Source organism: Drosophila nasuta, chromosome X, assembly GCF_023558535.2.
Source record: "Drosophila nasuta strain 15112-1781.00 chromosome X, ASM2355853v1, whole genome shotgun sequence".
Lineage (NCBI taxonomy): Eukaryota > Metazoa > Arthropoda > Insecta > Diptera > Drosophilidae > Drosophila > Drosophila nasuta.
In genome coordinates this window covers 22290845-22303933 of record NC_083459.1, presented here as the reverse complement: position 1 = coordinate 22303933, position 13089 = coordinate 22290845, and the positions used below count along the sequence as shown (strand labels likewise).

General features: G+C 35.4%; 1 protein-coding gene across 1 annotated transcript; it reads left to right on the top strand.

Annotated features, from left to right (window-relative positions):
- The first annotated feature begins 193 nt into the window (after positions 1–193).
- LOC132796034 (protein ILRUN) lies at positions 194–2671 on the top strand. Its single transcript, XM_060807049.1, has 4 exons — positions 194–417; positions 545–1074; positions 1153–1448; positions 1514–2671. Exons 2-4 carry the CDS (start codon positions 608–610, stop codon positions 1651–1653), a joined length of 903 nt encoding a protein of 300 aa, XP_060663032.1. The 5' UTR covers positions 194–417; positions 545–607; the 3' UTR covers positions 1654–2671.
- The last annotated feature ends 10418 nt before the right edge of the window (positions 2672–13089 follow it).

Sequence of the window (13089 nt, the reverse complement as noted above, 5' to 3'; positions counted from 1 at the left end):
ATTGCGTGCGGTTGCATTGCTGTTAACAGCAATAATGCTCCACACGAAGCATACCATTGCTGAGCGCATCGCTGTGCTTATCGAAAACATATGCTAAATAGCACTTATTCAAGCAGTCGATAATATTTGATAACACTTTCAGTATATTACTGTTGGTATATTCTGTTGTTGTGCTGCGAAGTTGACAAGTTGAGCGTAGAACGGTAACACTGCGTATTTTGTTGCACTGCTGCCTTTTTTTTTAATGTTTTAGTCTATTTTTATGTAAAACAAAAAGTACATAAACGCCAAGCGCATAAATGTGCGCACAGCAGCTAAACAAATAAGTTTCGAATCGAGTGCCGTCTATTGCAAAAATATACCGTGCTGGATCACAAAGAGAATTTGGTGTGGGGGGAATATATAAAATAATAAAAGGTTTGCTATATACATCGTATGTAGAGACGGTTGTGCTCCATTGTTTCTACTTGACAGTGCAGCAACAACAACAACAGAACAACAACAAAAACAATATGCTTACAACGCATTTTCCACCCTCTTGCAGATTAAGATTTTAAAAGCGTACGCGAGATATCACAAACAACAAACAAACAAAACAACACACACCATGGATGTGGAGGAAAATTACGAATCACAAAATGCCACAGAGACTCCGCCACAGCAGCAACAGCAGCAGCAGCAGCAATCTGGACAAGGACAACAGCAGCAGTTGCAACTGCTGCAGGATATGCAATGCGAACCGCTGTTTGGCAGCACAACCAACACGACAACAACCACAAATCCAATGATGGACACAAACAACATTGCGATACCGCTGCCACCGCCACCAGGAATGGGTTTGGTTGTGTCAGCGACACAGGCGGCGACAACAACGCAGAACAACAAACTCATTTCGCCGTCGCCGTCGTCGTCAACGCTGCCAACGAATGATTATGATATTGATTCGCTGCTGTTGCAACAATTCAGTTGCATGGGCACCACAGATCATGAGGATCTGATCAGTCAGTTCCAGAGTCTCATGAACAATCAAATGAATCGCGAGTCATCTCGTTTCTATCTAGAAATGAGCAATTGGTTAGTTGAATGTTCTCTTTCTTTCCCATACAAAGTGCATTTCATCTTTTATTCGCTTTGTTATTTGTTTTTTTTTAGGAACTTGCAAACTGCCGTTGGTTGCTATCTGGACTTTTGCAGCGCGCAATCGTTTCCATCGATGAAAATCGTTCAGGGGCTGCATGTGAATGCGCAACAGCAGGCATTCCAATTGCAAAACGATGGCACCGAACGTTGGCCCATCGGCTGCTTTCTAACATCGCCCATACAGACGCAACGCATCAATGTGCCGTCCCTGCGTCCTGGCGAAACTTGTGATATATTGGCTGATCTAATGCCCACACAGCCGGCGATTATGTGGCGTCTCTCCACGCCCTCCGGCTGGCACTTTGGCGGCAAGTTATATATATATAAGAAACATCAAAAATGTCTTCTTTATTGAGAATATATTGTTTTGCAGATCCCATTTGGATGATACCGCCGGGCACGCAGGCCAGCCAGGATGAGCTGCAGCAGCGCATGGTGCAGCTGATCACATCGGATGCGAAGCCAGAAGTTTATCCACAGATCAAAATCGTGATAACCGCGCATACACAATGAGCTCAGCGCTGCACACACACACACCCACACACATAATACACAACACACACACACACACACACACACAATAACAATACACTTTTGATTTCTCTTAAATGTCGAAAATGCTTTTGAATGAGATTTTGCACATTTTATTCGCCATCTTTAAATCTTATACCCGCTACCCATAAAGTAAATGTATTCTCGATCAATTATTTTCGATTCTGTCTGTCTGTCCGTATTTCCGTTTAAAATAACTACATATATCTTACCTTCCCCCACTTTAGTACACCCAAGCAATAAGAACAATCAGATAAAAAATAATTTGTTACAGCTGTTGTACAATTTCGTACATTTTCGATTCTATAGTATATTTCATATGTAGTAATAGTTTTTTTTTTTTGGTATATTTCTATAGTATATTTTGAATAGAGTAAGTTGTATATTGACATTTTTTTCGATTTTACTATTTCTTCCGTATATTTATATGGTATATTTGATATTTTGTAAAATTTTAGTATTTCGTCGGTGAAAATGGCTACCGGGTATCTCACAGTCGAGCAATCTCGACTGTCGTTCTCCAACTTCTTTTTCTTTTACATATTCCAAACAATTCTATTTGGACTAAAAATAAGAAATGTGCAAAATTCTTTGTCAATTTGTCAATAGTCATTTTCGTATTCAAATTTCATGTGAAAAGAAAAAAACTTTGATTACATATGCTATATTGCTCTTCTCTCTATTGTAGATCTACAATAATTTTGTAATTTGTCTATCGAAGCATTTCAATTCGATACGCATACAAATCCACACACACACACACACACACACACACACACACACATACAACACAACAAAAACAACAACAAGAACAACACACTCAAAAACCAATTCTAAATTTTTCCAAAAACTAATTATGTGCGCGAAATGGTTTTAATGTATGAGCGAGATGGTTTTTTTTTTTCTCCCCCTTTTTGTCAAAACAATCCTGTAACAAATGTAGTTTTAAGTGTTTTATTGAACGAAAGAAAGAGGAACGAAGAAATGTTTCAAGTCTTTTCATTATCGTTGCTTTTTAGCATTTTTTTTTTGCAGCTTTCAACGATTTAATTTGAAACGTTAACCATAACGATTATGATTCTGATGATGTTGGAAAGATGTATATTTTGGATTCTTGGAATCTGATTGTATAATGCCTAATTTGATGCCTGCATATTTTACGATGTCTGATTAATCATTTCTTGGAGCTGAACCCGCGAATGATGCATTAGCATTATTAATATTTCGGAAATAGTTGTAAATCTTCACTATATATACACATTTTTTAGAAGAAGACATACATATGTATGTATAAAGGGCTCTGTCGTTGAACATTATTTTTTAAATTTACTAATGCTTATATTTGATATTATATTACACTGATTCCCCAATTTTTTTTTTTTTTGCTTTTCAGACCTTTTTCTTAATTCTCGTAAAAGTTCACTGGCACTTTTACCCCATAAGTAAAGTCATGCAATATGTATTTTGAGAGGCTTCTTTTTAAACTCACCTTGCAGCTCCACCTTAGAGTAATAACCCAATAACGCTACAGCTGTTGCTATATTTCATAAATTGGGCTTACAACGGTTCGCTTATATAGTTTGTAGCTCTGCTCTACTATGGATTTAGCTATGCTTTGTATAACATTTTTTTCTAGAGTTTGTCGCTTCAACTTAACCCCACTTTTAAAAAATGCTTTTTATATGTTTTTACTTGCATGCAAACGAATAGTTGAGTTCCATATATTTAATGACACATTTAAGAATTTGTAACCCAATTTTGCTACAGCTGATGCATTTCATTTTTTCTATAGTTTTGTCAAATATCGCTTCAAGTTAACCTCAACTTGCAAAGGATTCCATAAATTGGCCTTTCGCTCTGCGAATGATTTGGCTATGCTATAAAAGTTTAACATAGTTTTACCCTAGAGTTTGTCGCTTCAACTTAACCTCACTTAAGGAAAATGGATTCTATATGGTTTTATTTGCATGCAAAGTAAAGTCATGCAAATTATATTGGAGGGGCTTCTTTATAACCTCACTTTGCAGTGCCCCGTTAGTATTTGTAACTCAATTACGTTGTAGTTATTTCTAATAGCTGTATCGCTTTAACTTAACCTCAAATTACAAAGAATTTTATGGAATAGGCGTACAATGGCTAGCTTTTGTAGTTTGTAGCTTCGCTTTGTGGTAGATTTAGATATGCTATAAGAATTTAACACAGTTTAACTCTAGAGCTTAGGCAAATATCGCCTCAACTTAACCTCACTTTTGGAAAAATGATTCTATATTATTCTACTTGCATGCAACATAAACTGTTGAAGTTCATATTTGTCATATTTTTAATGACTTGCCGCCTCGAACACTTCACCCATTCAACTTAACCTCACTTTTGATGATTGCACTGAAATAATTAAAGATGGAAACAACATATGTATATGATAGATGTATGTATGTGTGAGTATCTCCTGCCAGTTGACTGAATTTTCCAATTTCCCAGAAATTACACATCCGAAATAAGCAAGTAAAAACAGAGTGTGAGTGTTTGTGAGTGTATTCATGGCAAATATGAATACTTGCATGCATTTTAATTTGATCACGTTATGCAATCAGATTACAAGTGCCGTTACTTATGTTGACTGCCAGACCACGCCCCTTTCGCCCCTCTCTTGCTCTTGCTCTTTTGCATGAAAAATTATAATCGAGTCAAAAATGCAAAACACACACACACACACACATACATATATATGTACATACAATATGCTATAGATGTGTGAATTCGTGCGTCGGGCACGGAAATGAAATGCATTGAAACGGAAAAGAAATTATAATCCGTAGAGTCTTCCTCCACAACAGCAACGTTGTTTGCCTTTTGACTTGAATTACAAATGGCGCACATGTCGATGAGGTGCGGTGGGTGGAAGGGGACGAAGGGGGACTCTCGAGGGAGGGGGATGGAAGGACTCGATGTCATAGACAATCAAATCAAAAGGCGTCAAAGCGTAATCCCCCATATACGCATACACCCACACACACACACACACACCCATACATATATATCACATAATGCATGCCATCTCATTTTCGTCGACAACGAAGTCGACGCCATTTCCATTTCCATTCTCCGCTCTCTCCATTTCCGCTTCCGTTCTTCTGCGTCCAATGAGAACAAGGCTGTCAAACGTTTCATGTAACAACGTTGTAAAATTGCATTTGCCTATTCGAACAACAACAACGACAACAACAACGACGATGGGAACAACAACAATCGCTGCAACATCAACAAGGATAACAACAAGCGCAGCGTAAACAACACACTAGAAAGCTGCCAACGGATGCACCGACTACGAAATACCCGCTAATCATCAACAAATGAAATTAAGTGTAACCAAAGCAATTTAATCTGATTGGGAAATTATTTAAGACATTTCCGATTTGAGCTATGTATCTCTCGGTAAAACAAAGAACTGATTGCATTAAATTAAAAAGTAATAAATTTAATATTGAAAGCAATTGGTACTTTAAAGCAAAGCCTGAAAATTAAATTCAATTACCTGAAAATTAACAGAAATTAAAGTCATTTTACAAATATTTCATCTGAAAGAATATAAAAAATTAGAATTAATTCAAAAAGTAAATAAATAAATGTATTATTCAATTCGTAAATAAAAAAGCATTTTTATACGTATACGTACAAAAAAAGACCAAGTTTCCAAATGAAGAACATTCGTCTTAAAAATTGTGTTCTTGAAATGAAACCACTTTAATACAAATTCTTAAAACTAAGAACATTAGTAAAATTTTCAAAATAAGACCAAAAATTGTAGTTGTAGCTTATAAAATTCGGTAATCCATTGAAGTTCCTATAAAGTCTTTATATAGGTTAAAGTATTTTCGCTTATAGGAACTTGGGTCTCATATTAAATGTTCTTGAAGTTAAGATGTGTGTTTTATCATAGCTTTAAGATTTTCATGTTCTTGACGCACTTTTTAGACCAACATTTTAGTATCAAGACTAAAATCTGGATTTTAGATTTTTTTTTTCTGTGTAGTTAAACGTTTTAGTTAGAAAATAAACAAATATTTTGTAAGCTACTAAAATTGAGAAAATAACATTGTTTGATTGAATTGAAAAGTTTTTTTTTGTCGCTATATTTGAAATTCGAAACGTTGCTGTAGGATTTTTTAATAGTGAGTCAAGTAATTCAATAAAATTTTAAGTATTATTAATATTAAATTTAGTAAAAATAATAATACTGAATTTATAATAAAAATTATTTTTTCTGAATAAATTCCAAGTTTATTAGGCATTTAGGCTTTTGACTTTGTAATTTAAGTTGTTTCTTAGTGAAAAATTCATTTCAGTTGTGTTGAGATAAGAATTGATAGAAACTGCTATTTAGGTGTTTAGAAGAGTGTTCAGACAGACAATTAGACAATTGGACACTTTGGCTGTTGTTCAATAAAAGAGCAGTTAACTATCACATGTGTTTCTAATTGACACTAACTTGTGCTACCCTTCAACGCGGTGTCTACCGGGTATAACAACAGCAACAGCAACTGCTTGTGCTTTGCTTTAAAATTCAGATTATGATTTGATTTCCCAGCAGCAGCAGCAGCAAACAACAGTCAAGCGCATCTTTTGGCCCCGTTTCCCTTTCCCTCCCACTTTCCCTTCACCCGCCTTCTATGTGTGTGTGTGTGTGTGTATGCCCCCTTCTTGCCCTTTATTCGTTAGTTTGCTTGGGGGCCTGGCGTCGTCGTCAGACGTCTGACGCTTGCCTATTTGTTATTCATAGATTGGGAATTACAAGCAGCAATTGCCAATTGTCAGCATCTTTTACACACACACACACACACATACACACACACACATACACACACACACACACGCTCACTAACACACACTTGGAGATTTGTAGGCACGTGTTGATGGCAACTTGTTACATGGCCAATAACTGTTGATTTGTTTGTTCACTTCGCTTCGCTTCGTCTCGTTCTCTTATCAACATCACTTGTGAGGGGGGCTGTAATAATGTGGGCGTGGCATGGGCTGCTGCTGCAGTCCTATTCAAGTCCAATTAGAGCAACGAAAACAAGTCGCACTCGTTGACTAAGCTCAAAAGCAACGTGATAAGTTATTGATGCGACATGCAACAGTTGAAATCTCTATTTATCTAATAATATTATATATGTATGTACTATAAATACTGTATATAGTAGTATAAATATATAGTATATACAGTATATACTATTATAAATACATAGTATATTCAGTATGTTTAGTATACAGTAGTTATATATATATAGCACATATATTATATTCAGTATATAGTAGTATAAATATATAGTATATACAGTATATACTAGTATAAATACATATAATATTACACTATATAAATATACCAACTAAACTATGTGTCCGCCTGACTTTAATACCGCGATCTCGGATTTAAGTCAAACAACACACATTCCCAAGTTTTAGATAGAAAAGTTCTATAATGCAAATCGACCTAAAAGAAAAATTCTCGAAGCAAGAATTACAGATTGAACATCTAAGAAAAGTCCAGTGAAGTGTGCTTGACTGTGAGATACCCGCTATCCATTTTGAATAAAAGCTTATTTTAAATATTTCAAATTAATATACCGCAAAAATAGTAAAAATACATCAACTGCTATTTTTGGTATATTGATATAGTAATACATTCAAAATATACCATAGACTGCAAAATACACCGATTGTCAGTCAAAAAAAAACAAAGACTCGTAGTAAGCAGGCGTTTTTGCCCATACAAAAGTATTTCTTAAATAACTTCTAAATTATATGATCTCTACCAAATTTTCATGAATCATAAAAAGTAAAGGTATTATTGTAATCGCGACACTAGTTTTAAAATTGCGCTTGTTATTCGATTTGTATCAATTTTCGGGGGGCGGAAGTGGGCGTGGCAAAATTTTAAATAAACTTGATCGGCCTGCAAATATTACAAGTTCTGTCGAAATAAATTTATAAGTTATAATAACCGTCAACTTTATGGTTTTCGGGTATACAAAATTGAACAGCAAAAAAATACCTACTGTTATCGGGTCTTATCTGGTATATATACTATATATACTATAGATTATAAAAATATACCCAATTTTATACCATAGATTATAAAAATACACCAGATTGTCAGCAGAATGTACATAGTACAATATCAATATACCAATTATTTATAATATTATTCTGACTTTTTTGAATTTAAGTCAAATACTTTCATATTTTCTTAATCATAAATGAAATTATTTAACAACAAATATGGAAATAAGTATTATAGACAATTCGCGATAAACGCTAGTAAATAATTGTGTGTCGCCCCCGCAGCAGGACATTCCATTTTGTGGCATGCAACTGATCATTTGACATGCTTCCCTCGGAATAGGAATCGAAGTTGGGGCACATTAAATGCATGAAACAATGGCAGACAGTTTGACGCTGTTGCCGGCTTCGAATCTGACTCTGACTCTGACTCTGACTCTGACTGTGGCATGCAGCATGTGGCATGTGGCATGTGGCATGTGGCAGTTGTCCGGCTGTCCATGTCCAGTTCGGTGGTCGATTTTTATGAGCGCCGTCGTTGACAGCTTAAAAGTCTCTTAGCATGAAAAATATTGTCGACTCGCGACTTTTGTTGTTGTTGCTGTTGTTAATGTTATTGTTGTTGTTGCTGTTGTCGTTGCTGTTAAGCAAAAACTTTGACTTTTGATGTGTTCTGGCGATAAGATTTTGATGCGAGTGTCTGCGATTTATGCCCCGCCTTTCCCCTTTCCCCACTCCCCGCCTCTACCAAAAGAGCGAGTTGCGCTTTTAACTTATCTCTCGCATGTGACAATCAACTCATTTTAGTGGGTGGCTAACAAGAGTTTCTGTGTGTGTTCGTGTGTGTATGTGTGTGCGTTTCTTTTGGCCATAATTAGCACCGAACTGACGCGTTTTATGCGCATTTTAAAGTGCAATTCTCGACGCTCTCACGACTTCAATTTCAGCTTCAATTTCAACTTCTACTTCAAGTTTAGCTGTAAATTAATTTCACAAATTGTGCGATTGCTGCGATTGCAGTGCTATTTAATGCTGCGATAAATATAATATAAACTCGATTCAATTTGAATTCGATACGCTTAACAAACTTATCGCTAGACAAAGAGACACTAAGAGAAAGACGAAGACGAAGAGGGAGAGGGAGAGATAGAGGCGGAGAGCGGGCGTGGAGAGATCAAATGTAGATTAACAGAGTTCTGTTATATGTGCTCAGTCTCCATTTGATGTCTGCTCGCTCATACCCGGTAATTACGCTAACAACGAGTGGCTTTCGTTTGGTGGGAAATGAGAAAAGTGTCGTCTGAATAAGTCAAGTTAATATTATAAAATATCATATAAATTGTATAAGTGATTTGAGAAAACAATTTTGTATAAAGAAAACGGGCAATCTGGTATATTATGTACTCTATATCTTATTTGGAATGTACATATGTATGTAGTTCTATATCAATATATCAAATATAGCTTTTGGTATAATTTTGTTTTTGTATATTAATTTGGTATATTTTAGAATAATGTTTTATTAAAAATGATTAAGAAAAAGCCTTCTTACTTGTTTTTCTTGTTGGTATATTTTAGTATTTTTTGGGATATTAATTCGGTATATTTTATAATTTGGTTTTATTGAAATTGGGTAGCATTCTTATTTATTTTCGGTATATTCATTTGAAACATTTTTATAATTTTGTTTTATCGAAAAAGGGCTGCGGATAGTTTTCGCACTTGTTTTTATATTCGGTATGTTTTAGTATTTTTTCAGTGTGTTAAATTGGTATATTTTTAGAATTTTATTGAAATTTGGCGGCGAATAGCTTTCTTTCTTGGGAGAATATCTGACCGTCTGCCCGTCTGTCCATTGGATTGTATCGAAACTGCACTTACAATTTAGCAGTTATGTTTATGAAATTCGGTTTAAAACTTTATTTCTTTAGTAGTTATAACATATGATGAGAACTTGTTCGATTGGACTACTATACGATGTATTGTAGGTATGTAGCTGCCATAGAAACTGTTGTTCGACAATTTGTATATATATTTTGTCGTTATAATTTCAAATAAGCTTCCCATTTTGGTCAAAATTAAATAATCATAACATACAGTTTCATTTCCACGATAGAATTAGTTTATAATAAGTATATATGTATCTATATATGGATAATTCTCTTCTTATTCTTATAGTTCTGAATTAGCACTATATTTGGAGCTATGATTGATTTAAAGGTTTTCTGAGCGTCTGTTTTGTGCTCTGTTGATTAAAAAGAAAACTGGAGAGTACTGCCGGGTAGTTTGCCGTCGAACCCACTCCTCAAAGTCAAGTTGTTGTTGTTGTTGCTGTTGTGCGCTGCCTTTTAGTCTTAACATGATTTTGTACTTTTATTTTATGCCATATTTAAATTGATTTAATTTGATTTCTATTTGTTGAGCTTGTCCAACGCATCGATTCACTTTTTATACTAAACAGATACATATAAATGTGCATATATATATATTATAGTATGTATATATGTAGTGCTAATGAAATTAGCATACAACTTGCTACATTTATCGCCTGGATTCAAGTTGTCTTCGTCGTTTGTTTGTCGCTGTCATTGGTCACAGCCCATTTGGTTAATAGAGGCGAGAAGAGTTAAACAAAGAGTTAACTTTGCTTTGCCTTTATTATTTTTTTTTTTTTGTCTTTCTGGTCGTGAAGGTTTGTACGATTTTGTCTTCGCCTTTGTTGGTCGCGCGCTCTTTGTTTTGTCATCGTGATATATAACTGGCGATAACGCACAATCGAATCGCCCCCAACGTGTGCATAAATAATTTACCCCACAACAAAACAAAACAGAAAAGAAAGGAAATCAATGCTGACATTTTCTTCGATTTTCAACCTCAAATCGCAGTCAAAGTTTGAGCTTACGGGTATTTAACATGCGTTTTATGTCAGTTATTTAATTAACTCTTATTAAAATTATTACGTTACTTACAGCATTAATTATGTTTCGATTTCATTTCTTCATTTTTCAATATAATAAAATATTACATTATATTCAATTTCCATGTCTAGCGATTAATAATAATACAATTTTATTAATAATTGAATTTCTTGAAATAATCAAACCTAGATTTTTATTGAATTGAATCGAAAATAAATTAAAGTAGATAAAAAAAATACATTTTTTGTAGTAATCTAACTTAGATTTAAGTAGCTCAAATATTTTCCATAAATTGTTTTACAATGAATTGTGGTTAACGAATAAATAGAAATTATAAATATTTTTGTTGTTTGTATTTTTCATATGTTAAAGATATTAGGTATATTTTGCTCATGTTTGCTGTAATATCTTTTTGTATCATTTGTGAAATTGGAACACTGAAAAAAATACCAGTTTCTATAATTTTTATCCTAAAATTCTACGATTTTTCCCCTTTATAATATAAACTTACTTTTATATCAAATGTTTTTGAAATCAAGATGTGTTTTCTAACCTTAAGATTCGAATGTTCTTGACGCACATTTTAAAAACTTCTCCATATCAATAAATTTTTCTCAGGGAATCTTTGATTAATTTTATATTGGTGTTATATAGTTTTGTGTTCGGTTCAAATATTAATATTTTGTATACAATTAAATATCCGTGACAAATTTAAAAAATAAATAAGAATATTTTATGTACAATTAAAGTTGTTGGAAAAATAAACTTATTTTATAATATAATTCAAGAAAGTACATTTTTGAAACTTTTCCATAATCAAGCAAAATAGAAGTTGCTAAAATTTTGAGTTTGATTAAGTTGAATGAATAAAAAGCAATTGGAATGCAATAAGTTAAATAAAAGAAAAACGACGCATAATTATTTGATCGCATAGTTACAATTCGAAACAATTAAGAGACGTGCAATCGGAGGGAAACGAAATCGAAATCGAAAAAAAAGGGCAACGAACAATCAGAAATGGTTAAGAAATTCATAAATTTTGATGCGGTGCGTTTGCTTCTAACGAGGGTCAATAATGGGCAAACGTCAATATTATTTAATATAAATTGAATGGGACCGAGTGAGGGAGAGAGAGAGAGATAGAGAGAGGAGTAAGTGAGAGGGAGACACCAACAAAAATAATAATAAGAAAAACAAAAACAAAGAGCTGATGAAAAGAGCCGCGTGAGTGCTTAAAAATATTTTGGACGCGACATTGCGTGATGAACAATTCTCAATGGGTCAAGAGAAGCGGAGAGTGGAGCGGAGAGAGGGAAGGGGGAGCGCGGAGGTGTCTGCGACGAGCCTGGCCGACAAATGAAATGACATGACGTGTTGTTATTAAGCCGAAATCCAAAACAAAAACAGGAAAGCGCAGGGAGCGAGAGCGCGATTTTTATGAATGAAATCACGTAGAAGGCGCTCTAGGGTCAAGGAGAGGGAGGAAGAGGAAGAGCAGAGGACAGAGCTAGAGCTCAGCTAAGCTGAGACGCAGTTCAAGTCCGATTCGGAGTCTGAGAGAGAGAGAGAGAGACACACCCCAATCGTCGTCGTCGGCGGCGGCTTCAAGGCGATTAGCGAAAAGCGGTAAATGTTGTGTTAAACCTCAATTAAGAAGCGAGTTGAGAATCGAGGAGAGAGGCGTGGAGAGCGGAGTGGAGAGAGCGGCGAGCGAAGTGTAGAGATCACCAAACAAAGCCGCCAACAGGATGTTAACGTGGGCAATTTGAATTGGGTTTGACTGACGCCACACGCCACGCCAAAAAACAAAAAAAAACTGAAGACAACGTCTCGAGAAATTTACGAGCTCAAAGCGATTGCAGCTTCCCAACACTGAGAAGCTGATCGCTGATCGCTTCTCCGCTGCTCGCGGCGTTGACAGAGATCTACATAAATGATGTTTGGGCGAGACACAGCTCACGCAATCACCAAGACGAACAAGATGACGCTGAGCAGAGCGGCGCCTGAACAAGGCTGTCGATAGTGAGGAAGCTGAGTGGGCTGAAGAGTTGATAGAGCAAGAGGGTTGGGAGGAAGGGAGTCGAAGTAGCAGGCGTAGGACAGAGAAGATTGGAAGTGAGGGGAAGTAGAAAATGGAGAGGAGGTAAGGAAAGAAGCGAGAGAAGGAGAAAAGGGATAGAGGAGAGGAGGTTAGGAAAGAAAGAAGCGAAGGAGGAAGAAAATATAGTAGAGGTAAGAGAAAGAAACGAAGGAAGAAGAAACTGGGAAAGAAAATAAGGAAAGGAAGAAGAAAAAGGGAGAGGAGGTAAGTGAAGAAAGTAACGAAGGAAGTAGAAAATGGAGAAGAGGTAAGGGAAGAAAGACGCGAAGGAAGAAGAAAAAAGGGAGAGGAGGTAAGTGAAGAAAGTAACGAAGGAAG